A 26,859-nucleotide genomic window follows, 5' to 3' on the forward strand; every position below is an offset into this window, starting at 1 on the left:
GAGAGTCGCCTTTAAAAAGGGATCGACCCCCCAAGTGGTAGCCATGCCTTCGCACTCTCCTCATGCATCGTGCCCTTCCGCCTTCCGAGCCCCCGGATGGGGAGCGCCCGCGTTGCTTTCGTCTTGCTGTTGTTGGAGGAGCGCAGCTTCGCGGAGGTTGGTACCTTTCAGCCATCGCTCGGCTTCAAGGATTTTGATCAGGCAGCCCGGCTGCATCCACTCACCAATGGTCACCCAAGACGGTGACCACCAGTTCGATGGTGGGGAGAAGCAAGCCAGGCTGCGACCTCTGCCCCGCCCTCAGCTTCAAGGATCTTCATCATCCTTGCTGGGGAGGAGGGCGAGGCTAGCCGGGGCCTGCCTTCGCGTGGGCTAGCGTCCCGCTTCTTCCTCCAGCTTCTGGGTGTGGAAACCATCCTCCAGCTCTACGGAGGAGGCGCCCTCCAGCCATGTTGGGGAAGGCGAAATGCTGCTGCCCAGCCAGGGTGCAGCATTCCGCCCTCTGTCCGAGCGACGGTGGCCAGCCGCACCGGAGGGTCTCACAACACGTTGTACGCCGCGAGGGCGGTACTCGTATTCTGGGACGGTCCCATTCTCGTTTTTGTAGCGAGGACGGGAGTAAGGACATGTCGTTGCGCTTTGGGGCGACCGGCGCCCGCTGGTGCGGTGTTGGTGGGCAGGTGGACGCCGCCACCGGTGCTGAGGTGGTGGCAGCTGGAGAAAGCTTCTCCGCCGATGAGACCGTCAGCGCCACCCGCGGACCGACCTCCGGCTCTTTGGCTTTAATGTCGGGTTCTCGTCCCTCGAGTGGGGACACGAATGAGAGCCTTCCAGCGGAAGCGTCCGCCCTGGGACCATCGCTGCTGCTGCAGAGGTCGCCGGCGAGTCACCCGGAGTTTGTCGTCCCGCAGGCTCTCCGATGTGGAGGTTGTTCATACCCGCAGGAGTGGAACCGGAGTTCCATTTGTAATGGCACCTTGAGTGCCGGTGTCTGTTCATTGTGGCTGTCAGGGCCTGAACATCTGGGTATTTTGGGTGCAATACCGTGTTTCTTCCTTATTTCGAGCAACAGGACTCGCCTGTCGGCTAGCTGGACCGCTTAACCAAGTGTGAGTTGCCCTGTGCGGAAGGTGACGAGTGAGGTATCCGTATCCCGGAGGCGTAGGAGTCCCTCGGCTCAGTCGGCCTTGCCACCCAAGGCTTCTCTTGTTTAGTTAAAGGAAAACCTCGGCTGCTCTGTGATGAGCCGGAGACGGAGGCAGCGGTGTGAGCGTGGACAGAGGCGGAGTCGGCTGGAGAAGAAACTTCGTCAGCCTAGGAGCAGGGGACTTCAAAGGCCGAGGAGGGCGTAGCGGCGGCGGCTGGAACCTGGCCAGGTCGTCCACCAGCGGGACCAACCCTGGAGTCCGGTCGCCGAGGCCATGAGCCGGGCTGACGTCCTCGGGGGTCAGCTGGCTGAGGCTACGGAGTGGCTGGTCGAGTCGTCTGCCTAGGCCGGGTTCCTGGAGGGGACCCTGGCGGCGATGGCCCAGGCGTGGTGCTGACATCTTCCTTCGAGGTGGAGATCCTTCGACCTTGTTGCTGTCCGAGGCCGGGTCGGATTCCGCCGAAGGTGGAGTCGATGCCGAGGGTGCTGCTGCTCCCCCTACTGATGTCTGAACCTGTAGGAACAGTTTATCTGTAGTGTGCGTATGTTTTTTGCGGCCGTCGAGGCCCAAACATAACATCGTCGTGTTATAGAGCTGCGTTTCTTTTCCCCTTGTTTCGAGTATCAGGACTTGTTCGTCGATAGCAGAATCGTTTATCCGAGCGAGAGTTACTTTTCACAGAAGGTGATGAGTGAGGTATCCGTATCCCGGAGGCGTAGGAGTTCCTCGGCTCGGTCGGCCTTGCCGCTTACGTGTACTCTTACTCGTTCGTAGGATTCTGTTATCGATACAGTCGAGAAGGCACGAAAAATCATTCTGCCAGGAAGGTTTTTGAGCGTTAAGACTTGTTCGGCAGCAGAATCGCTTATCCGAGCGAGAGTTACTTATCGCAGAAGGTGATGAGTGAGGTATCCGTATCTCGGAGGCGTAGGAGTCCCTCGGCTCGGTCGGCCTTGCCGCTTACGTGTACTCCGTCGTTTTCGGGATTCCACTATTGAAGTAGTCGAAAAGCGCGAAAGACGTTCTGACAGAAAGACTTTTTCCGAGGAAAATTTTGACGTAGAGGGGGTTCCCCCCTTCTAGCCCCCGAGGGAGGGTCGGGCTTTGCCGAGGCAAGGCTGACCCTTCCTTGATGGTTAGACTTTATTTGTGTATGTAAAGAGAATGAGGCATATGAACGACTTGAAAACATCTTAAGGGTAAAAGCGACGTAGTTGTCGGATGTTCCTAGCGTTGTTGTAGACCTCGCCTTGACTGTTGGCTAGCTTGTATGTTCCGGGCTTCAAAATCTTGGCGATGATGAACGGCCCTTCCCAGGGAGGCGTGAGCTTGTGGCGCCCTCGATCGTCTTGTCGTAGCCGAAGCACCAAGTCCCCCACCTGGAGGTCTTGGGACCGAACCCCTCGAGCGTGGTAGCGTCGCAGAGACTGCTGATACCTTGCCGAGTGTAGTAAGGCCATGTCCCGAGCCTCTTCCAGCTGGTCCAGTGAGTCTTCTCGGCTGGCCTGGTTGCTTTCTTCGTTGTACGCCCTTGTCCTCGGGGAGCCGTATTCTAAGTCTGTGGGCAAGATAGCCTCGGCCCCATAGACTAGAAAGAATGGCATGAAGCCCGTGGCTCGGCTTGGCGTCGTCCTCAGACTCCAGACCACCGAGGGGAGTTCCTTCATCCATCGCCTGCCGAACTTGTTGAGGTTGTTGTAGATCCTCGGCTTGAGTCCCTGCAGAATCATGCCGTTGGTACGCTCTACCTGCCCATTCGTCATGGGGTGAGCTACGGCGGCCCAGTCCACCAGGAACTTTCTGCCAGTGAACTGGGTGCCGTTGTCGGTGATGATGGAGTTCGGGACCCCAAAGTGATGTATGATGTTGGTGAAGAACGCCACCGCCTATTTGGACCTGATGCTGTTTAGGGGTCGGATCTCAATCCACTTGGAGAATTTGTCGATAGCGACCAGCAGGTGCGTAAAGCCCCCGGGTGCCTTCTGCATGGGACCGACGAGGTCCAGACCCCACACAGCAAACGGCCGGGTGATGGGTATTGTTTGCAGGGCCTGAGCGGGCAGGTGTGTCTGCCTTGCGTAGAATTGGCACCCTCGGTAGGTGTGTACAATCCTAGTGGCATCGGCCACCACGGTTGGCCAGTAGAAACCTTGTCAGAAGGCGTTTCCAACGAGGGCTCGAGGTGCTGCGTGATGACCGCAAGCCCTCGAGTGTATTTCTTGCAATAGCTCCTGACCTTCGGCGATGGATATGCATCGCTGGAGGATGCTTGAGGGGCTGCAGCGGTAGAGCTCCTTTCCGTCACCCAGCAAGACGAACGACTTGGCGCGCCGCGCCAGTTGCCGAGCTTCGGCTCTGTCGAGGGGTAGCTCTCCTTGGTGGAGATATTGCAGGTACGGGGTCTGCCAGTTTCGATTATGCGTGACCCCATTCCGCTCTTCCACGATGTGCATTGCCTCACCCTCGGCGGCTGAGGGTGCCTCGGGCTGAGCCGAGGATGCCTCGGGCTGGGCCGAGGCCTCCTCGGGCTCGGGCGTGTCGTCGGTCTTGACGGAGGGTTGATGTAGGTCTCGGGAGAAGACGTCCAGGGTAACCGTTGTCCGTCCCGAGGCTATTTTAGCCAGCTCGTCCACAGTCTCGTTGTATCGTCGAGCGACATGGTTGAGCTCGAGCCCGTAGAACTTGTCTTCCAGGCGCCGAACCTCATCGCAGTAGGCTTCCATCTTTGGGTCGCGGCGATGGGAGTTCTTCATGACTTGGTCGATGACAAGCTGCGAGTCGCCACGAGCATCGAGGCGCCGAACCCCTAGCTCGATGGTGATGCGCAACCCGTTAACGAGAGCCTCGTACTCGGCCACGTTGTTTGACGCCGGGAAATGGAGGCGCAGCACGTAGCGGAGGTGCTTCCCGAGGGGTGAGATGAAGAGCAGGCCCGCGCCCGCTCCTGTTTTCATCAGTGACCCGTCGAAAAACATGGTCCAGAGTTCCGGTTGGATCGGAGCTAATGGAAGTTGGGTGTCGACCCATTCAGCCACAAAGTCCGCCAAGACTTGGGACTTGATGGCCTTCCAAGGAGCGAACGAGATTTTCTCGCCCATGATCTCCACTGCCCACTTTGTGATCCTACCCGAGGCCTCTCGGCACTGGATGATCTCCCCCAGGGGGAAGGATGACACCACAGTCACCAGATGAGACTCGAAGTAGTGTCGCAACTTTCACCACGTAAGAATTACTGCGTACAGTAGCTTCTGAATTTGTGGGTAGCGGATTTTGGTCTCAGACAGTACCTCACTGATGAAGTAGACCGGCCTCTGGACGAGCAATGCATGCCCTTCTTCTCGTCTCTCGACTACGATCGCGGCGCTGACCACCTGAGTGGTTGCGGCTACGTATATCAAGAGGGCTTCTCCGGCAGCGGGGGGCACCAGGATGGGCGCGCTTGTAAGGAGTGCCTTTAAGTTCCCGAGGGCTTCCTCGGCCTTAGGGGTCCAAGTGAAGCGCTTGGCCTTCCTTAAGAGGCGATACAGAGGCATGCCTCTGTCGCCGAGGCGCGAGATGAAGCGGCTCAGAGCAGCAAGGCATCCCATGACCCTCTGTACTCCTTTCAAGTCCTTGATAGGCCCCATGTTGGTGATGGCCGCGATTTCATCCGGGTTGGCCTCGATGTCCCGCTTGGAGACGATGAACCCCAGGAGCATGCCTCAGGGGACTCCGAAGACACACTTCTCGGGATTGAGTTTTATGCCTTTCGCCTTGAGACACTTGAATGTCGTTTCAAGGTCAGTGAGGAGGTCGGAGGCTTTCCTCGTCTTGACTACGATGTCATCGACGTAAGCCTCGACCGTTCGGCCAATGTGCTCTCCGAACACGTGGTTCATGCACCTTTGGTATGTCGCGCATGCGTTCCTCAAACCGAATGGCATAGTAATATAGCAGTACATGCCAAAAGGTGTGATGAAAGAAGTCGCGAGCTGGTCGGACTCTTTCATCCTGATTTGGTGATACCCTGAGTAGGCATCGAGGAACGACAGGGTTTCGCACCCAGCAATGGAATCCACGATTTGATCGATGCGAGGCAGAGGGTAGGGAACTTTCGGACATGCTTTGTTTAGACCAGTGTAGTCTACACACATCCTCCATTTCCCACCTTTCTTTTTCACAAGCACAGGGTTGGCTAGCCATTCAGGATGGAATACCTCTTTGATGAACCCTGCAGCCATCAGCTTGTGGATCTCCTCGCCTATGGCTATGCGCTTTTCTTCATCGAATCGGCGCAGAGGCTGCTTCACGGGTCGGGCTCCAGCTCGGATATCCAGCGAGTGCTCGGCGACATCCCTAGGTATGCCAGGCATGTCCGAGGGACTCCACGCAAAAACCTTGGCGTTCGCGCGGAGAAAGTTGACGAGCACTGCTTCCTATTTGGGGTCGAGCTAGGAGCTGATCCGGACTTGCTTGGAGGCGTCGTTGCTGGGGTCGAGAGGGATGGACTTAACCGCCTCAGCTGGCTCGAAGTTGCCGGTGTGGCGCTTCGCATCTGGCACTTCCTTGGAGAGGCTCTCCAGGTCGGTGATGAGGGCCTCGGATTCGACGAGGGCCTCAGCGTACTCCACGCACTCCATGTCGCATTCGTACGCGTGTCGGTACGTGGATCCGACGGTGATGACCCCGTTGGGGCCCGGCATCTTGGGCTTGAGGTAGGTGTAGTTGGGGATGGCCATGAACTTGGCGTAGCATGGTCTCCCCAGCACTGCGTGGTAGGTTCCTCGGAACCCGACCACCTCGAACGTGAGGGTTTCCTTTCGGAAGTTGGAGGGAGTCCCAAAGCAGACGGGCAGATCGAGTTGCCCAAGGGGTTGGACGCGCTTCCCGGGGATGATCTCGTGAAAGGACGTCGTGCCTGCCCGGATCGTGGACAGATCGATCTACAAGAGCCTGAGGGTCTCGGCGTAGATGATGTTGAGGCTGCTGCCTCCATCCATGAGGACCTTGGTAAGCCTGACATTGCCGTTGACGGGATCGACAACGAGCGGGTACTTCCCCGGGCTCGGCACGTGGTCGGGGTTGTCGCCTTGGTCGAAGGTGATGGGCTTGTCGGACCAGTCTAGGTAGACTGGCGCCGCCACCTTCACCGAGTAGACCTCCCGGCGCTCTTGCTTGCGGTGCCGAGCCGAGGCGTTCGCCACTTTCCCACCGTAGATCATGAAGCAGTCGTGGACCTCGGGGAACTCTTCTGCCTTGTGGCCCTCCTTCTTGTCGTTGTCGTGGGCTCTGCCACCTTCCACCGGGGGCCCAGCCTTGTGGAAGTAGCGCTGAAGCATGACGCACTCCCCAAGGGTGTGCTTGACGGGACCCTGAATATAGGGGCACGACTCCTTGAGCATCTTGTCGAACAGGTTGGTGCCTCCGGGAGGCTTCCGAGGGTTCCTGTGCTCGGCGGCGGCGACAAGGTCTGCATCGGCGGCGTCGCGTTTCGCTTGCGACTTCTTCTTGCCCTTCTTCTTGGTGCCGCGCTGAGCGGACGCCTCGGGGACGTCTTCCGGCTGGCGCCCCTGAGGCTGCTTGTCCTTCCGGAAGATGGCCTCGACCGCCTCCTGACCAGAGGCGAACTTGGTGGCGATGTCCATCAGCTCGCTCGCCCTGGTGGGAGTCTTGCGACCCAGCTTGCTCACCAGGTCGCGGCAAGTGGTGCCGGCGAGGAACGCGCCAATGACATCTGAGTCTGTGATGTTGGGCAGCTCGGTGCGCTGTTTCAAAAATCATCGGATGTAGTCCCGCAGGGATTCTCCCGACTGCTGGCGGCAGCTTCGGAGATCCCAGGAGTTCCCAGGGTGCACGTATGTGCCCTGGAAGTTGCCGGTGAAGGCTTTGACCAGGTCGTCCCAGTTGGAGATCTGCGCGGGAGGCAGATGCTCTAGCCAGGCTCATGCGGCGTCGGAGAGGAACAGGGGGAGGTTGTGGATGATGAGGTTGTCATCGTCCGTTCCACCCAGCTGGCAGGCCAGCCGGTAGTCTGCGAACCACAGTTCTGGCCTTGTCTCCCCCGAGTACTTGGTGATGGTAGTCGGGGTTCGGAACCGGGTTGGGAACGGCGCCCGTCGTATGGCCCGGCTAAAAGCTTGCGGACCGGGTGGTTCGGGCGAGGGACTCCGATCCTCCCCGCTGTCGTAGCGTCCCCCACGCCTGGGGTGGTAGCCTCGGCGCACCTTCTCGTCGAGGTGGGCTCGACCGTCACGGCGGTGGTGCTCGTGGCCGAGGCGACCCGGGGCTGCAGGCGTTGCGTCCTGCGTGTGCCCGGTGTGGACCGAGGCTTCCTGCATGAATCGGGAATTCGCGGCGCGATGCTCCGGGGGGTACCCCTGCCTTCGGGAGGCAGAGCTTTCGGCCCGTCGGACCGCGGCATCCTCCAGGAGATTCTTGAGCTCTCCCTGGATACGCCGCCCCTCGGTAGTGGATGGTTCCGGGCTTCCGGCATCGCTCGGAGTAGTATTGCTGCTGCAGCCAGATTCTAGCCGACCCCACTGGAAGCCGGGGGCAGCCTTGCCCTGGCATCGTCAGCGATGCGGTGCTGGACGTCCTGGGCTAGATGACGCGCTTCTCCAGCTGGTGCTCGGCCTGCCCGCTCCTGCCCGATGTTCTACAGGAGCTGCACAAGTTGTCCTGCTTCCTCGTCGAGCCTGGCCTGCATCTCGCGGATTTGCTCGAGCTGTGCGTCCTGACCCCCCGCAGGGACTGGGACCACAGCTAGCTCCTGAAGGATGTCAACGCGAGGCGCAGGCCTAGGGGGATCGCCGTCCTCCGGCATACCAAGATGGTTGCCTTCGTCGAGACCCCTAGATCGACGTGGAAACATTCGCGACTTGGGCCACAGTCCTCGTCGCCAAGGCTGTGGCCACCATCGGAGCTATCGGAGAGGCAGTAGTCACATGCGGCCATGAAGTCTCGCATGGCACTGGGGTTATCGAGCCTGGAGAAATCCCAACCAGAGTCGGGCTCATCATCTTCCTTGGAACCCGGGGGCCCGTAGGTCGAGACGGTCGTCAGTCGGTCCCAGGTTGACCATGTATGGTACCCCGGAAGGTTAGGATATGCCTTTACGAAAGCGTCCACTGAAGCGGGGTCGCTTGGTGGGTCGAAGCTGAATCTAAAAGGCACAGGATGGAAAACGGACAGTACCTCTTGATCGACGGATGGTGACGAAGTCGCGTCGGGGACGGACTGCACCGTTATCTCAGGTACGAGGCTAATGCCCAGCAAGTCCTTCGCGAGCATGCTGGCGTCGTCCGTCTGCTTGGGGTTGGCGTGTTGCGGGGAAACGACGCTCATCTTCGTCTCAGACGCGAGGTCAACGTCCGCCGTGTCCCCCGCTGGGGCGCCGGCGTCGTCGACTCGCTCGACAGCCAACGAGGTGCCGCCTCCTGCTTAACCGTGGTTGCCTCGCCTCCTCCTCCATCGACAGGGAAGGTGACAGGACAGACCTGGATGCTGCTCTTTCGCCACGCGGGGAAGACGTCGTCGATTCAGCCGCCAGCGGGCGGGCTGACGGCTGCCATTGTCGTTGTCGCGCGACGGAGGAAGGAGTACCATGTCGTAGCTGCCGTCGAGGGACATGAACTCGAGACTCCCGAAACGGAGCAGCGTCCCGGGCTGGAGAGGTTGCTGGAGACTACCCATCTGGAGCTTGACGGGAAGATGTCCGTCAACACGTAGCAGGCCCCTACCTGGTGCGCCAACTGTCGGCGTTTCGACCCCGGGGGGTCCCTGGACCGACGAGTAAATTGTCGCTGCGTGTCCCAGCCCAGATGGGTCGGCGCGAGACAGAACACAAGGGGGAGCAAAAAAGGGAACCGCGGCTCGTGTTGTCCTGCGCCTAGGGCAGATGCGCTTGCAGTAGGGGGTTACAAGCGTTCGCGAGGGAGAGAGAGAGAGCATGTCCGTCAGCCCGTTCTCCCGTGCGGCCACCATCTCGTACGAGGGCCCTGGACCTTCCTTTTATAGATGTAAGGAGAGGGCCCAGGTGTACAATGGGGGTGTAGCAATGTGCTAACGTGTCTAGCAGAGAGGAGCCAGAGCCCTATGTACATGCCGACGTGGCCCTCGGAGAGGTGTTGGTGCCCTGTTCATGTGATGTCGTGGCTGTCGGAGGAGCGCTTAAACCCTGTAGAAGCACAGCTGTCGGGGCTGTCGGGTCCTTGCTGACGTCTCCTTGCTTCCATAAGGGGCTGTGGACCGCCGTCGTCATGGAGCACGCGGGGTGCCATCATTACTTGTTTACCGGGGCGAGCCAGATGGGACGCCGGTCTTGTTCCCCGTAGCCTAAGCTAGCTAGGGGTAGGGTAATGATGTATCCCCTTGTAACGTGGTCGGCCCGAGCCCAAGGTCGGGCGAGGCGATGACTCTTCCGAGGTCGAGGCTGAGTCCGAGCCCTGGGGTCGAGCGAGGCGGAGACCGTCTTCCGAGGTCGAGGTTGAGTCCGAGCACTGGGGTCGGGCGAGGCGGAGACCATCTTCCGAGGTCGAGGTTGAGTCCGAGCCCTGGGGTCGGGCGAGGCGGATACCGTCTTCCGAGGCCGAGGCGGGGGCCGAGCCCTGGGTTCGGGCGAGGCGGAGACCGTCTTCCGAGGTTGAGGTTGAGTCCGAGCCCTGGGGTCGGGCGAGGCGGAGCTTCCTATGGCGTCTGAGGCTAGACTTGGCTGCTGTCAGCCTCACCCTGGTGGGTGGCACAGCAGTCGGAGCAGGGCAGGCGGCGCTGTTTTCCTGTCAGGTCAGTCAGTGGAGGGGCGAAATGACTGCGGTCACTTCAGCCCTGTCGACTGAGGAACACGCGTCAGGATAGACAATCCTTGCATTGAATGCTCCTGCGATACGGTCGGTTGGCGAGGCGATCTGGCCAAGGTTGCTTCTCCGCGAAGCCTACCCGAGCTGGGCCTCGGGCGAGTCAAAGGTGCGCCCGTTGCTTGAGGAGACCCTCGGGCGAGACGTGAATCCACCTGGGTCTGTTGTTCCTGCCCGAGGCTGGGCTCGGGCGAGGCGAGATCGTGTCCCTTGAGTGGACGGAGCTTTGACCTGTATTGCGCCCATCAGGCCTTTGCAGCTTTGTGCTGATGGTGGTTACCAGCCGAGTTTAGGAGTCTTGGGGGTACCCCTAATTATGCTCCCCGACAGGGTGTGCCGGCCGCAATAAAATATATAATTTCATAGTAAATTTGATAAACAGATCGATATATATTAAAATGAAAGTTGTATACATTAAACATAAAAATTGTAATGCTACTTATTTGGCTTACGCTTTCTCTTGTTCTTTGTAGATCGATATATATTTAAATGAAAGTTGCATACATTTATCCTCGCTTCCTCTTGTTCTTGAGGTGGCGGCGCTTGAGTAGCATCCGAAGATAACGAAGAAGCAATAAACTTCTGCTTCTTTGCAGCATGATTGCGAAAAAGAGAAGCGATATCTCCCTGCTTCTTCATATTTCAGTCACTACAAAATAGTTTATAGTAAATAACAATAAATAAGACAAAAATCAATAATAAAATATATCTACATTGTATTACATAATACAGATTAACTAGAGAGGAGCTCTGGACCTCTGATTCCTGGAGATGTGAACTGAGAATCTGATATTGAGAACAACAGCAGCAACATTGCAACAGCCGACAGGGCAAGCGGCAACAGTACTGCAGCAGGCAAGCAGGGCACTAGAGCAGCTGGCAAGCCGCAGGCGGCAGTAGCACTGCAACAGGCAAGCAGCAGCCGGGAGGGGTGGTGTGCCAAGAGAGCGGGAGCCGGTCAACCGGGAGGGGCGAGACCGCGGGAGCCGCGCAGCAGCCCAACCGGTAGGGACGTCTAGAATTCTGAGCGAAGAGATCGTCGCGTTTGGAAGTTGAAGCGACGCTAGGATTAGGGTGTGCCAGGGCCCACCCGGACCCCCCTGTGGGTCTGCCCCTAGGTGCATGGCGGAGGTATCTGGGACAACCTCAGAAGCTGCGACAACTCGGAGCCACGGGAATTCGTCATCAGAGTTCTTCCTCAGCCGCAGTGATGCCTCACGCCGTGGGCGGGACTCGTCGTCGTTTCAATCACCGGTAAGTCCACCACCACGCCCTTCGCCATCGCCTCCGAGTCATGTTGCAACAGTCTGCTATGGGAAATCCCATTCTCGGGCTCGGTTGTCATGCGCGTCGGTGGGCTCGCCGCCGCAAGGCCCTATGCGCTGCCGCGTCTGGCCTGTGATGGGAGGTGGCGCTCGCGAAACATTGATCGGTGGATAGACGGCTAGGATTAGACCTAAGGATACCCTTTCGCTACGTTCAATCCATCCCATTGATTCATCCGCGGGCGGCTATGATTAGATCGAGCCTACCGCTTCAGGGATTAAATTCATACCATCGGTTCAGATGTGCGGTCAAGATTAGATCATAACTTACCCCTTCGTCGATGTGATCCGGACTGTAGATCAGCGAACGGAGGGCTTCGGTTAAATCGCGTTGACCCACCTTGGTGTTTTTCCATATGAGCCCCTCGATTTTCAAAGAATCAACCCGCAGTATGCGTACCACTGTGAATCATTTAAACCAGGTCCCCATATTTTGCAAAGATGTCCTTCGACTTATATAAAATACAGAATCTGAGCTTCAGTTATGTAGAACAAAATTTGAAAATAATTTCTAATATAAGAATAATTCAATAAACTTTAGAAATTCATAACTCCTTCGTTTTAACTATGTTTTAGTCCGTTCTAATTGCATTAGCTTCGTAATAATATGCCCTACACATTAATAACACTATTTTACCATGCTAGGGGTTTTCAAAATATATAAATACCTATGTTTATTAGGTTAACTTTTCTAGCCCAAGCTAAAAGAAGTATTTTAATTTGGTTCCTCTAGAATTTGACTAAAATATTATCTCTAAGTAAGTTATAACTTAGATTAAAAGTTGAATCAAGTCAATTACATTTTATCACATGCATTATGTTAATCCACATAGCACATAATTTTCATTTCTAATCACATAGGTCTTCCAAAAATCATATCTTTTTCACTATAACCCTGATTTTAGTAGTTCTTGAACCTATGATCTCGTAGCATCGTGTACAATATTCTTACGTTGTTTGTTCTTATGTTTGGTGTACTATTATTTTTATGTATTCCTTGTCTATTTGTATGTATTGCTACAAGTAGCAGCAAGGTTACGAGTCACCCGAAGACCAATTTGGTGAAGTACCAGGGATCTCAAGACACATGGAAGTTGTGCCCTTGATCACTTTTCTCTACCTAATAATGTTCCTGTTGATCACTGTGACATGCTCGGGTTAATTTGATGAGACCTAATAGGTTTCCCTAGTATTGTTTATGATACACCTTGCAAATAAATGAACTATTGGATAGCATTGCTATTGCTCTACCTGGTTTTGGGATTAATGATGTATTGAATTATGATCATGTTTTACTATTATTGCTGGTTTAATATTGTTCATGACAAGATCATTGTGTTAATTGGAACATGGAGCGACTACCCGGAAAAACAGTGCTACCACAAGGGTGGTATGGGACGCCCTTGGCTGACTAATTAGGAAAGCTAGTGGAGGACTACATTACCCGAAAGGGGCAAGGGCGGTAGAGGAGCTGCGGTATAGGGAGGTTCTCGGGTCGATCATGTTGCGATGGCTTTTCGAATAAGGGATTCCTATATTGCCTTCTCAGAAACCGTAGCGGGTTTTCTGAAGCTAGTGGAACTTTGTAAAGGCCTCATAGTGCTACCCTGCCTTGTCTCCTCGTCAGAGATGAATGGGAAGTCGTGATCCCTTGGCAAATGGCTAACATGACTTTTGGGTAAATATGTGCAACCTCTACAGAGTGTAAAACTGGTATATGAGTCGTGCTCACGGTCATGAGCAGCTCAGACCCTCACATGAGTAAACTATGGAACTAAACTTAATTTGTCATATGCATTGCATTGTGGGTGTTATTATTAAATGTGATCTCTTATTTATTTGGGTTGGTATCTACTTAACCTAGTAACTGCAAATAAAACTTTGACCAACTTTAAAAACAATGCTCAGCTTTAACCATCTCCTTTGGTAAGCCTTACACTTCACATGAGCCCCCACCGTAAGTGAGCTCATGCACATTATTCCCCACAACTTGTTAAGCGATGAACGTATGTGAGCTCACCCTTGCTGTACTCTCATCCCCCCAGGTCAAGAATAGGTACCGCAGGATAAGGAGCATGAAGGATGCCGCGATGAGTTCGTAAGAGGTCTAGGCCATCGTCTCCTAGTAAACTATAGTTGCGGAGGATCGTTGTCTTCGTATGATGTAATTATTTAGTTATTTTGTATAGAACTCCTATTATATAATAAAGATGTGACATTCATTTCTATACCATGAGTCATCATATGTGTGAGACTTGATCCTAGCACACATTTGAGACACGCCCGCGTTTGGCCCTTAAACTCGGGTGTGACAAGAAAAGATGTTGCTTTCTGTGACACACCGGACAGTCCGGTGGTAGGCACCGGATAGTCCGGTTCCCCTGTCCAGTGCGCCTAGTCGTTGGATCTGACACCACAAGTGACCATTAGCGCTGTAGGCTTTTACACCGGACACTTCGATGTCACACCAGACAGTCCGGTGACTTCTCTCCTTAGTGCCACCAGGATCTAACCATTGGGCTACAGTTCCCTGGTGCACCGGACAGTCCGGCGTGTGGCTCCGGAAAGGGATGTGCCACCGGACAGTCCGGTGTCGTCGCCTGGACAGTCCGCCAGTGGCAACACATTTCTTCATTTCTTGGACTTTGCTTGATATTCTTTGATCATCACTTGTGATCTTCATAATGTCTTCTTTTGAGGTGTTGCTTTCCTCGATGCCTTAGTCCAAGTCACTTTTAGCATCCTATTGAACTACAAACATAAACACTAGCAAACACATTAGTCCACAGGTTATGTTGACCATCAAACACCAAAACCTTTTGAGCCAAATGGCCTGGGGTCCATTTTCCTTACAATGTGGTCAATGAATAAAGGCACACACTCTTAAGTGTATTGCCAAGCTCTTTCAAGTGTTCTTGCCAAAGCAAAAAGTGGATGATACAACCAGTGGCTAGTTCATGTTACATTTGAGGGAATGGTGAAATGATTCTAGGGCCAAGAACATGTGATAATCAAAATACATTATAAATGGAGTTGTAGGACGACTATATGTGGTGGCTAAAAGAAAAACAATTCTAGAACCGAAGTAAAGTTGAATAAGAATTCAAATGGGAGATTGTTACAGCTTTAACACGTGCTATAAGCGTAGCCCAATATATACAAGAAAAGACAACAAGGGAGATAGCACATGGACAATAGAAAGAACCACAACCAGATTGTCTCCAAATTTTTTTGCTCTATTTGTTCCTTTTTTATTGTTCTCTTTTTTCTATCTTTTTAATTTTTTGTTCTTCTATCTTTCTTTCTATTTTTTTGCTTTGTCTCTTTTTTATGAAATGGAAAGGTACACGTGTAAAGAGGTAGCAAACAACCCCAATAGTGAAAATTTCAGCCTAGACCTGCAAACTTTTAGAGTCCGAATTCGGTACCTTCCCGAGAGAATTTGGGCACCAAACTTTGATCAGATGTGGTGAAGAAGCACAAATTCAGATGTAAAATTAAATTTCACACAATTTGAAATAAAAATTCACCTTAATCAGAGTTTGTATACGAAAGTTATCGCGGTTTTACTAAACAGTATCTGGTAGAGGAGATAAAATTAGGTAGAACCATGATTGATCTCAGAAATAAAAGTAGCATAGTTGAGGGATGATTGTAAGGTACTCTAGGATGAAAGGCTCAAAGGGTTTCTGATCTAGCGATGTCTTGCAAACAAGGAGCTAATGAAGAGGCAGCTAGCGAGGGCAAACCGATTAGGTAGTGGATCGATTTTTATTTTAGGATTGTGGAATGGGATGACAGCATAAAATACAGTGCAAAAGCAATGAAATATTTCCTAACACGTGACGCTATGACTAGCAACAAACTTAAACCACACGAACACAATCTCAACAAAACCAATTGTAAACGAAATTGTAGGTTCTATAAGCCATAGGTATGGGGTTTTTTATGAGGCTTTTTGTGGACTCTAGGATGAAAACAAAACTAATATTAAGGCAAACCTGACATAAAAATGCTCTTATTACCACTTGATGGGAATGGGGGTGCCCGAACATCAGTCACGAATGGATAACTCTTGATTGGTTAGCACGAGACACATGATCTAGCTTATAATCGACAGATCAAAACCCTGCAATCGTAGCACCACACGTCCTTTGGTTATCAACCGGCGCAACTCGGTTTACCTCGCCACAAAGGCTAATCCCTATAAGTGAAATCGAGAACACAAGCAAGAATTAAGAAGATGCAACTTAATATGTGAATAAAGATGAAGATCATGAGTTGGGGTCTCACAAACCGATGAACGATGAAACTATAAGAGTACAGATTAATCTAAGAAAACCCCATATAATCTAATAGATACTACTGAATATATATAAATACACACACACACAAGAAAGATGACCAAGGCGACGTCCAAGGGATGGCTGAGCAAACTTAGGGTGTACAAGGCCTTTGGGTCCCAAAACACATGTGGTGATTTCTACCCAAAACACATGTGGTGATTTCTACCATATTTTGGACGTAATCTTGTTACAATGATTTCTATTGACTCCGAGCTTATTTTAATGTTGAACCAGTTGAGTTGGGAAAGCTTATCTCCTTAGCTTTTCAATGATATCTAGAACGTCCAAAATGGAGTCCATATGTGGCATGGGCATCTGTTTTCGTGTGGCCCACTCCTGGAGCCCAAACTAGACTCGCAAATAAATTGGACTTCAACTCCAGTTTGGCTTAGGACTCTATCATTGATTAAGCCTTGATCATATAGTTGGTGTTCATGTCCTCATCACACGAAGCCAACTATTATGTGATGATAAAAAAATATCGTGATTATATTTGCAGGGAATAAGCCTTTAGTAGTTGTCTTCTTCGAGTGTAAATGGTATGACCTAAAACATTATATGTCCGAATTTGGAATGAAACATGAAAAAATTGCTTCAAGGGCATGACAAGTATATCCTTGCCCATTAAGTAGACCAGGTTTATTTATCATCATATCCATGCAAATAGTTGTTTCTATGTTGGGTTGTGTACGATGTTAACCCCCGTAAGCGCCTATACACTCCTATTGCGGATAAATATCAGTTTGACCACCTTGAGCAAGTTGATGAGGTGTTTCAAGAAGAAGGTTTGTCAACAACTTTTTGTGATGACCCTGCTTCATCTTTAGATGTACTAGTTGCAAACGTTAATAACCTCACATTTCTTGAGAGGAGAATTCATTCTGTTAGGAAAAAAGTTACATCGCGACCTCTTCCTAAAAGGGGTTAAATAGATCTTGATTTTGATGATCTTTCATAAGTAAAGTATTTTTATTTGTTTCTTCAATTTCATTTATTTGTTTGTATTCAATACTAATGAAACCATTTTTATTTTGATGTAGGATGTCACCAAAGGCAAAGAAGCACATGGTGAAGGGGGTGTTTAAGGGCCTATTTTAGGGTAGTTCTTCTAGCTTCAGCAAACGTCGAGAGTTGTTGAGCGCTGACCAGAGAGACGAGATAAAAATTCAATTATTTTATTAACATATATCTAAAAGTTGAATTTGATGTACAAGATGGAGTAGCACTAGGAGGAGGTCCAGCAGCACCAAGGCGTGCAGCACTAGGCATCGAACGAGGCCGACCATGCATGGGATCAGGTCGTGCAGCAGGAGCACCAGACATAGGATCAGTGGGAGCACCAGGCATGGAACGAGTGGCAGCAGCAATACCAAGAGGCCCTGCCCATGATAACGAGCCTGATGATGGGGCTTCTGGAGGCTCTACTGTGGTACGTACATGACGCTCTAGAAGCCATGTAGTAAAGCTGCCTCTCGCGATAGATCGAGAGGCCGATAGGACACTCATCTGATCTATAGGAGATCGGTGAGTGCAATATTTTAACACGTCAGGTATATATTTATGTGTCGCCTTAAGATTTTTTTAATGCAGACACTAGGAGGATCCGTCCTTTTTTTGTCCATATTTAAAGTTCTCATAAAATTCTAAAAAATTGTGTACGCTTTTTTAGCTAATAGAAGGACTATGTAAAAATTGGAGATTGTCTTATTACTATTTGCTAAATGTTTCTAAATAACAAATGTAAAATTGATTTAGTTAGTAATTAGAAGAAAGAATACTTAATTCGTTTAATAAAATCAACAAAAAATTAGTAATTTAGTAATAGTATTAGTTAGTGCTAGTAAAAGTTTTAGTCTCGGAGGATAAGAAATAAATTAGAAAAAATATTAATCTCTTTTCATATAGTTTTTATTTTTAATAATTAAGTTGCTACTCTTAAAATTTTAGAAAAATTAGGACGCATATTAAATATTATTACCAATTTGTGTATAAAATTATAAAAAAAAATTAGATATTGTTAGATCATGTGGAACTCAAATAGAAAAAATTGGTGTCACTTAAATCAATTTCATGTCATCAAAAGTTTAAAACCATCAACTAATACTACCTAGGTGGTAATTTGTCAGGTATTTAAAGTTGAGTGGATTAAATAACTGGTTTTAAAGGTGAAGAAGTGAAATAGACTAGACTCTAAAGGTCTAAAGGTTGGAAAGAATGTTATGTAGACTTTTCCCTTAAAAATTACCACGAATATCATAGCATCAACTGAATTTGTTGATCATGCCAATGCCAACACTGTATTAGACTGTCTCCAACAAGGAGCCCTATATAGTTCTGTCCTCTAAATTTAGTGGATGTCGAGCACCTTTTTCCATCCAACAACACATTGAAAGCATCCGCTAAACATAACATGTGTCACCTATAGATGGCCAAAAAGCACGAGGCCCGTGAGCCCGGCACGAAGCCCGCTTTTTGGACCCGGTCCGAGCCCGGCACGATAGAATAAGCGGGCGGGCTTGGACAGGAAACTAGGCACGACGGGCTAGCCCGGCACGGCCCGTTTACCTCTAAGCCCGTTAAGCCCGTTTTTTTACACTAAAACGTGCTTACCGACCCGTTTAGCCCGCTTTTTTGCCCGTTTTTTTGTGCTAAACGGGCCGGCCCGGCCCGTTTAGGCCCGCTGCGGGCCGGGCTTGGACAGAAAATTAAGCCCGCTGGCTCAGCAGGCCCGGCCCGGTTTTTGGCCGGGCTTCACCGGGCCCGGGCCGGGCCGGGCTGGGCGGCCCGTTTGGCCATCTCTAGTGTCACCGGACACCCTAAACATGGAGGTTCTTCAAGCGTCTGCTATACGTTGCTCCTTCTCTCTCCCGCACTGGGTGGAAGCTTCTCCTCGTACTCTCTTCCCATCGTGAAGCACTCGACGCCGCCCGCCGGTGAGCTCGACGGTTGCACTTGAATCCACCATGAAGCCTGGAGTTGCTGGCCCAGGACTATCACTTGGCTGGAGCAGTCGCACACCGGCATATCACAGGAACTTCGAGAGCGACAACAACCTCAATCTCCATCGCCATAGTGGCCGAATTTTTTGTTTTTTAGCCCCTTTCGTGACAAAAATTTACGTTTGGACCCCCAGAAATTTTATTTGCACGTTTGGACCCGATGCTCGGCGCCATAGGCTGTGGCGCCGAGGTAACACAGCTCGGCGCCATAGCCTATGGCGTCGAGCTGTGACGTGGCAGCAACGGCTAGTTGCGCCTAGGGCTGACCTGGCTCTGACGTGGTGGGGGCGCGGCCTCGTAGCTCGGCGCCACAGATCTTGGCGCCGAGCTACGAATTCCTATAAAAGCGCCCGCGCGGCTGGCCGAGAGCAGCGCATTTCATCTCATTTCCAAACTTCGTCAAAATTTGCTGGATTCAAATATTCGAGTTGGTTACTTCGTAGACCAAGGTATGATGTCCAATTGATTTGTTTTGTATATTGGGTTGTTAGTTTAATAATTTGTATACACCTATTATATTATCATTTCGATTATTAGTTTGTGTAAACTTATTATAAAGCATAATAGGTACAAGTGATAATTATAATCGTTTATTAGATGAAAGACATGTACCGAGAGGCGTTGTGGCAGAAGAGAGGTCGTCCTCGGGAGTTATATCCAGACGTATCTAGTAAGGATGCTCCTGTTCCTCCTGAACTCCCCGTGCCTAACTGTGACTGTGGCAGACTGGCTTGGGTACATCAATCACAACATCCAGACACGGCTGCTCGCTGCTACTACCTTTGTGGCAGTTTGGACGTACGTAGCTTATGACTTGTCACTTAATTTTGTTCGCATTCATTATTTTGTAGATATGTAATAGTGCTTCTTTCCATTATTTTAGGGACATCAGAGGTGTTTCTTTTTCCAGTGGATCGACGGTCCTGATAAATTTGACCCTCGATATCTTCTTTTCGTTAATTGGTTGAGTGGAAAGACCAGTCATGAGCGTTTTAAGCGTTGGGTACCTCCTCCCCCGAATCCTCTACCAATGACGGATGCGGAGAAGGAGGTAGCAACAGAAAGACGGATGGACTCACCGCCTCGATGCGATTGTGGAGACCGTGCTGTCATCGACGAAGACTATGAGAAGCAGTTCTGTTGTCCGAACATTGATTATGTGAGCCCATTGATACGCTAAATGTATGAACTAGTTTTTATTTACAATAAATTACTAATTTTTTCTCCTGCAGCCATACGGGTGGCGTAAGTGTCATTTCAGAGAGTGGTTGTATGGTCCTTTGTCCCATTGGCCAGAGCCAGAGGTAAAGGAAAAGAGATACAACGGGTGGGCGGAAGAAGAGGTCAAATTTGATCCAGTACTATGCAAATGTGGTATTGAAGCTAAGTATGGATTAGTTCCTTCGAAGCTTGGTGTTGGATATTTTTGTGGACATATGGTCGATTACGATGAGGTTGGTATTTTTTTTGCACCAGCTGTAATGTTATAGCGGTACTTACTATTTTTTTGTAGGAGACGAGGAAATGCAGTTGGGAGAGTTACGACGACAAAGGAGAGGTGATGCGCACAATAGAGTCCAAGAGAATAATGGGACAGAAGATGCGTTGTGGATCTCGGCTCGTCGATTCGTACATTAACGATCGCATACGCGACATGCGTAGGGAAGCAAAATCTGCCTTTTATGATAGCCCGAAGCATGCAGAGTATAGGAGGTTGAAGGCGGCAGATGAGAAGAGAGCACAGGATGCAAGGGAATGGGAAGCGGCTCAAGCCGAGAAACAGATGTTGGATAATCTTGCTGATCGCCTCAAGGGAAGTAAGTGAGATAAATGATATTATAATTATGTTAGTACAATTTATTTATCTTGACTTTGCTAACTTATTTTTCTCATTATATTTGCAGAGATTGGAAGCGGCGTAAACTATTTGGCCGATGAGGCGCATGCGAGATATGTTCAGGATAAAATGGCAACGGTTGAGCTGATGGAGGAGGAGGACGACGACACATCTAGATTGAGTGAGCTTATCGCTCTCGCAGAGGCAGGATTACATGAAGAAGAGGAGGACGACACATTAAGGTTGAGTGAGCTCATCGCACTAGCTGAGGCAGGATTACGTGCTCAAGAGGAAGAGGATGAGTTTATGTCTCAGGCCGCCGAAGAGGTAGAGGCAGCTTATTACAAGAAGAAGTCTGATGAGGCTGAGGCTGAGGATGAGCTATTCTCCCAAGCTGCAGATGAAGTAGAAGCCAATTATTACAAGAGAACTGGTGACAAGTGTGATGCAGGACAATGCAGCAAGTGTAATGAGGTTGTCGTTGAGGATTGCGCGACGGATGACTCCGAAGATGAGTTACTCATAGATTGTGATTCAGACTGAAGAATTGTAGCCTATTATGTAGTATTTACGTATCAAAAATAATTTAGAACTCTAAAGATGCGTTACTTATTGCTTATTATGTTTTTTACAATTCACAAAAAAAAATTTGCAAGAGTTCCCCTTGTTTTATTAACAACCACAGTTCAAATAATCACATATTATAAGACATGTAAGCATTTCAACATATAATACATCACAAAATAACATCGAATATAAAAACATCCACAGAACATAGTTCTTCATACAATGTCCACAAACAAAGTCCAAAATACAATGTCCACAACACATAGTCCAAAAGACATAACATAGTTCATATTACAACGTCTTCAGCATGAGTCCAAATCACACAGTTTTCAGGATAAGACCAACATCACAAAAGTATTCATTTCCTCCTAGTCTTACCCTTGCCCTTGGCCCCAAGAGCGTCGGTGCCTGGAGTGTAAGGGTCTCGTGGACGCCTTCTACGTGGTGTCAGCTGTGATGGCTGAGTTGTAGGAGCATCCTGCAACTGAGATGGTCCAATCTCCACCTGACCTGCGGCGCCAGCGCCAGCGCCAGCTCGTCGTCGTCGTCGTCGTCGTCGTCCTCGTCGTTGTGGGCCACGTCCTCAAACGTGTCTCGCGTCGATCGCGAGGAGCTCAGTCCTGCTGTAGATGGTCCAACTGCACAAATGGGAGGCTGAACGTCCTGCTGCATACGAGGCACAGGCAGCTGCACGTCAACGCTCGCTAGAGACCGGCATCCACACCGAGCCGTTGCACGACGAAGACGACGTGATACCCTCTGTAATCGAAATATTAGTTAAAGACATATGTTACAACATACAAATAAACAAGTTTTCTGTTAGACATTGATACTCACTGATAGTAACGATAGTGTAGTAGTATCTGAAGTTCTCTGTGAGATACGCTCAAGTTCAACAACAGATACGAGCATAGAGTTTCCCTATCACAAGTTAAAACATTAGGATGCTCAAAACTAGACATAAAGCATTGAATTGAAATCTCTAATTTTAGTAAAGAAATAGTTACCACTCTATCAAGGATTGGAGCAGCCTCAATTTGGGACCCGTGCCGAGCAGCTATGTCGAAAGCTGTGTCTTCGTCGTCTGACGATTCTTGCTCGGCGTAGTCTGCAGCTATCCACTGTCCCTTCAGCTTGCACCTAGTCACACCAGAATACCAAATCAAATACCTCCGGAAGTTGTAGTTTGTGTGCGCCTGGTCGTTCTCATAGTTAAGATCCCCCTATTGTTCCCATTCATCAATGTAATCACGATGGTGGGTCTCGAAGTCCGTGACCTTCTTCTGTCTCTGTCTGTCGAACCTGCAAAAGTTAGAAACATATATTAGCGACTAACTGATATTTCAATTATTAGTTAGAATAACAAGTGCATGTAGTAACTCACTTATGAAGTTCTATTGAAGTCAAGAATGGCTCCACCGGAAACTCCTGGCGCAATCCGAACTGTCGAGCAACTCTGTGGGGCAAGTGGTACTCAACAGCATAAAAACAGATGAGGGGACACCTCATGAGGTAGAGGTTCTCGTCTATTGAGCACATGCTGCTCAACTGTATGATGGCGAAATATGGATCAAGATACGGTTGCCAGGTCACCTGCAAAAGTTTTAGAAAGCACATGTAAGCACGCTGGTGTCGTGCGATAAAAGTAGAAAGCACATGTAAAAAGATAAAAGTAGACAACTCACCATCGAAGGAGTAAGTGCGTCGAGCTCGTTTGAGTACTCCATGTAAGCACGCTGGTGTCGTGCGAATGGCTCCTCGACCTGGTCCCAGCGGTAAGCAGCCGTGGGCTTAAGCCGATGTCCGGCTACCACGAACCACTCACGAGGAGGAAACTCTCTGGGTCGCCCGACGGGTATGTGTGCCCACATCCATAGCTGTAGTAGGTAGACACATCCACCTAAGCTGGCGGTCCTCGACGAACGATGACAAGCCTTTCAAAGTTGCCTGTACAGGAAGGCCAACACTGCTGAAGCCCAGCTGTAACCTCCGGTCGTATCCCAGTCAGTCAGGCATGGTAGAAACATCCATGACGCAATGTCGTCTGTCGCGTCTGGAAAAAGAACTGAACCAAAGAGATGGAGAATCCAAGCTCGACAATGGTATCCAACCGTCTGCTCGTCTGCACCAGGTGGACACTGCCCAAAGGTCTGCCTAAGCCAGGTCAGTGGGACTCCAGTGTTGTGGCTACCTCGTAGCTCATCCGGAAGCAGTCTCCCAAGAAAGGCCTCCACCCTCTGCCTCCAACTGCCTGGTGATGCCTGACCGGTCACTGGACGACCAATAATGCTGAGACCAAGAATCTTCTGGCAATCTTCAAGCGTCACGGTCATCTCACCGCAGGGAAGGTGGAAAGTGTGAGTCTCTGGCCGCCACCTATTGGAAGACAAACGAATACAAAATCATTAGTATGCAAAGTAGATTTGATAATTGTAAATATTAAACAACTAGAGAAGTCTTTACCTGTCGACCAGAGCCGTCAACGCCGCTGGGTTGAAAGTGGGCAGCCCACGGCGGACCTGGTACGATAAGACGTCCAAGCCAGCCCTCTGTAGGAGAGGAGTGTACCTCTCATCGTACCTCATCTCCTCTAGAAACCGGTCGTGGGTCCGGACCCGCAGAACGGGCAACACCTAGCAATCAAAAGAATTTTCATTAGTCAAATATAGGTCACATATATTAATTCGAAACTTTAATTTATGTGCAAAATATTACCTCTCCCTCTGCGGTGAGACGGCCCCTGTGGTGCTCGTCGTAGTGAGGGTCCAGCAAGTGGAACTGCGCCATCCTGCAAATTAAGATATCAACATATTAGAATATAAGTTGTGTACAAAGTGTAACAAAAACATCGACGTATTAGAATAAAATTTGTGTATAAAAAAATATATCACACCTGACTAAGTGTCCAAATGCATGTACGTGAGTTGTGGCCAAGTCTACCGCATTTTCCGCATTCATTCTGCTCTGGTTCCACGAGAAAGGGGGACGCTCGACCTTTCCTACTGCGACCGGAAACCTGATCCATAACCATGTTGCACCGACTCCTTTTCCTACTACCACGTTTGTCCCATCGATGCGCTGGATCAGCAACGTATACCGGACCGGTGTACGTTGGCCATTGTGACTCATCAAGAAATGGCTCAAAACGAGGGCTCCAGGTACGTACTAAGCTCTCTACACTGAACTCAGAAGGTATTCTGCTCTCAAATGCAAAGTTGCGATGACGTGCGGCAGCAACATAATGAGAACATGGAAAATGGTATTGTCTAGGTTTACCACATCCGCACGAGAATGCATCAAGTAACACGACATGTGTCCTCGAAGGTCGCACCTCACCGTCGGAAGTTATGCCGCCTAGTGTTGTTACCTCGTATTTACCCAACTCCTCATCAAAGCATTGTACCTCATGTCTATGGGCACGTTCCTTTGCATTATTAAGGTGTGATGTTGGTTTAGGTGCCCATCTCTGCCCTCGGGTCTGCATTGCCTTGGCATGCGCGTGTCTATCATTAAACCAAGCCACAAGCCTATAAAAAGTGAATGTTACTATAGCATTGACTGGCATGCCCCGTATACCCTTGAGCACACTATTAAATGACTCGAGTCCAGCTAACGGTGGAGAAGGTCGAGTCGGACGAACACCTACGTACAAAAAAACCTATTGTCAATAAAAAATTTGGCAGCACCTCCCCTGTAAAGTGATGTTTATAGAACCTGCGAATAAACGACAACACGATGGTTGCCAACACAGAAAACATGTAATATCAATGCGCTAAACAAAATGCTAACTATATAATCAGTAAGAATTTACTAAACACTAACAATATGCTAAGCAAGAAACTAGCTAACTATTTTAATAAACACTAACAACAAAATATCTAACTATTTACTAAACAATAAATAATTGAATAGCTAACTAATTACTAAACACTAACAATAGCTAACAGTTTACTAACTAAGAAATTAAAAAAATAAAATTACCGGGCGGCAGTGGGCAGGCAGTGGGCGCGCGGCGGCCGGGGAGGGAGTTGTCGGGGCTGGAGCGGGCGCGGTGGCTGGCCGGTGGCGAGCAGGCAGCGCGGTGGCCGGGGAGGGAGCTGCCGGGGCCGGAGCGCGGCGGCAATGGGCAGGCAGTGGGCAGGCAGTGGGCGGCGACCGGCCCAGGCGAGGTAGGCGGGCGGGGCGGGCGAGCTCGGCGGACCTCTGGAAGGCAACCGCCGTCGCCGGAGCTGGGCAGGCGGGGTGGCCGGAGAGAAGGGCGGGGCGGCCACCGGAGCTGGGCGGGCAGGGTGGCCGGAGAGAAGGGCGGGGCGGCGGCGATTTCCGAACGGCGGCGGGTGGCTTGCGCGGTAAGTGAAAACAACAGAGAAGAAACGCGCAGAGAGAAAGGTGTCTTGCGGATATTTCCTAGCTCGGTGCCAAGATCTGTGGCGCCGAGCTAGGTGCCACGTGGACTGCCACGTCACGTAGCTCGGCGCCATAGGCTGTGGCGCCGAGCTGTGTTACCTCGGCGCCACAGCCTATGGCGCCGAGCATCGGGTTCAAACGTGCAAATAAAATTTCTGGGGGTCCAAACGTAATTTTTTGTCACGAAAGGGGCTAAAAAACAAAAAAATCGGCCATAGTGGCGATTGCGGACACGCACAGCGCCGGCGACAAGAAACAAAGCGAGCAACACAAGGAGAGAGAAGTGATTGTTCACTGTAAAGCACCGACGATTAGTAAAAAAACAAAGCAAATGAAGGAAAGAAAATGGGATCTTCTGTGGAGATGGAGAGGAGAACCTATGCGAATTTGTTTAGCATTTATAGTTTATAAAAATATTTATTAATACATGTCAAAAAATTATGTTAATATGGTTGTTGGAATGCATTTTACAATTACCAAAATCCGTTATTTTTGGTGTTCAATATGGTCTATTTTGATTTGTCTCATTATGTAGAAGATGTTCCATGGTGTCCTTGGGATTTGACTGAATATCATCCGTGAATTGTTCTATCGTGTGATTTTTTTATTTTGATAGTATTCATATTTGTCACACCTGAGTTTTTGCTTCAATAAATTTCTTTGAAAAGAAACATGTGCAAAAATATAATGAATGTATCCATGCTACTCTTGCATAGTGTTCTGATTGAGAAAACGTTTGCAAACGCGTTTCATGTCGTTATCTCACTCTTGTGATTTTTACAAATCTTTCTGAAGGCATTTGTCTTTTTCCTTAAGCCAAGATATTCGTGTTAAAAGTTTATTGTAATCTTTTCAAACTTGTTATTTGGATCCATAGGTTCTAAATATATCCACATTTTTTCCAAAAACATTTCGGAGCTTTTGACGTCTCAAGAGTTTAAAATGATTTTTAGCAGTATTTTAACCCAAGAATTTAATTTTAAAAATAGAAAAAAGTCTAATCTTAATCTTACTTAGTCAAAACTTACCATATATACTCAAAACGATCTGCTCGACAAACCCGTTTAGATCTATTATTATCTTTTTTGCCGAAATCCAACGATTACTGTCGCCGCACACTGATCATCTTTCCAACTCCAACGAGAAGCTAACCAACATCCATCCGCATACGACTTCATCGAAAGGTAGTCCTTCTCGACGAGCCCAAATAGATCTATTATTTCCTTCTTTTTTGCCAAAATCCAACGAGAAGTCTTGTGTGGACACTTACATGATCTACATAAGTCTTCAATAAATCTTCTACTGTACTACTTTAAGATGATTTTCTTGATCACCACGATGTCTTCATCGAAATCCACGTTGCACCGTCCAAACTATATTTTTAAACACTAGCAAACAA

General features: G+C 49.7%; 1 protein-coding gene across 1 annotated transcript; it reads right to left on the minus strand.

The window, feature by feature from the left end:
* Positions 1-22,066: 22,066 nt before the first annotated feature.
* On the minus strand, positions 22,067-23,213 carry LOC118476313 (serine/threonine-protein phosphatase 7 long form homolog). Its single transcript, XM_035965283.1, has 3 exons — positions 22,739-23,213; positions 22,438-22,646; positions 22,067-22,355 (listed from the first exon to the last, which is right to left on the minus strand). The coding sequence occupies exons 1-3, from the start codon at positions 22,922-22,924 to the stop codon at positions 22,277-22,279; spliced, it is 474 nt and encodes a 157-aa protein (XP_035821176.1). The 5' UTR covers positions 22,925-23,213; the 3' UTR covers positions 22,067-22,276.
* Between the last annotated feature and the right edge of the window lie 3,646 nt (positions 23,214-26,859).

The sequence above is a fragment of the Zea mays genome, chromosome 2 (genome assembly GCF_902167145.1).
Source record: "Zea mays cultivar B73 chromosome 2, Zm-B73-REFERENCE-NAM-5.0, whole genome shotgun sequence".
Lineage (NCBI taxonomy): Eukaryota > Viridiplantae > Streptophyta > Magnoliopsida > Poales > Poaceae > Zea > Zea mays.

What these genes read in the sequence shown, in the direction of transcription:
- LOC118476313 (XM_035965283.1), bottom strand. Translation starts at nt 22,924, where the DNA reads ATGTGGGCACACATACCCGTCGGGCGACCCAGAGAGTTTCCTCCTCGT. An exon ending in ACGCACTTACTCCTTCGATG is followed by an intron (nt 22,647 to 22,738) that starts GTGAGTTGTCTA and finishes AAACTTTTGCAG; the next exon opens with GTGACCTGGCAACCGTATCT. An exon ending in ACTTCAATAGAACTTCATAA is followed by an intron (nt 22,356 to 22,437) that starts GTGAGTTACTAC and finishes TAACTTTTGCAG; the next exon opens with GTTCGACAGACAGAGACAGA.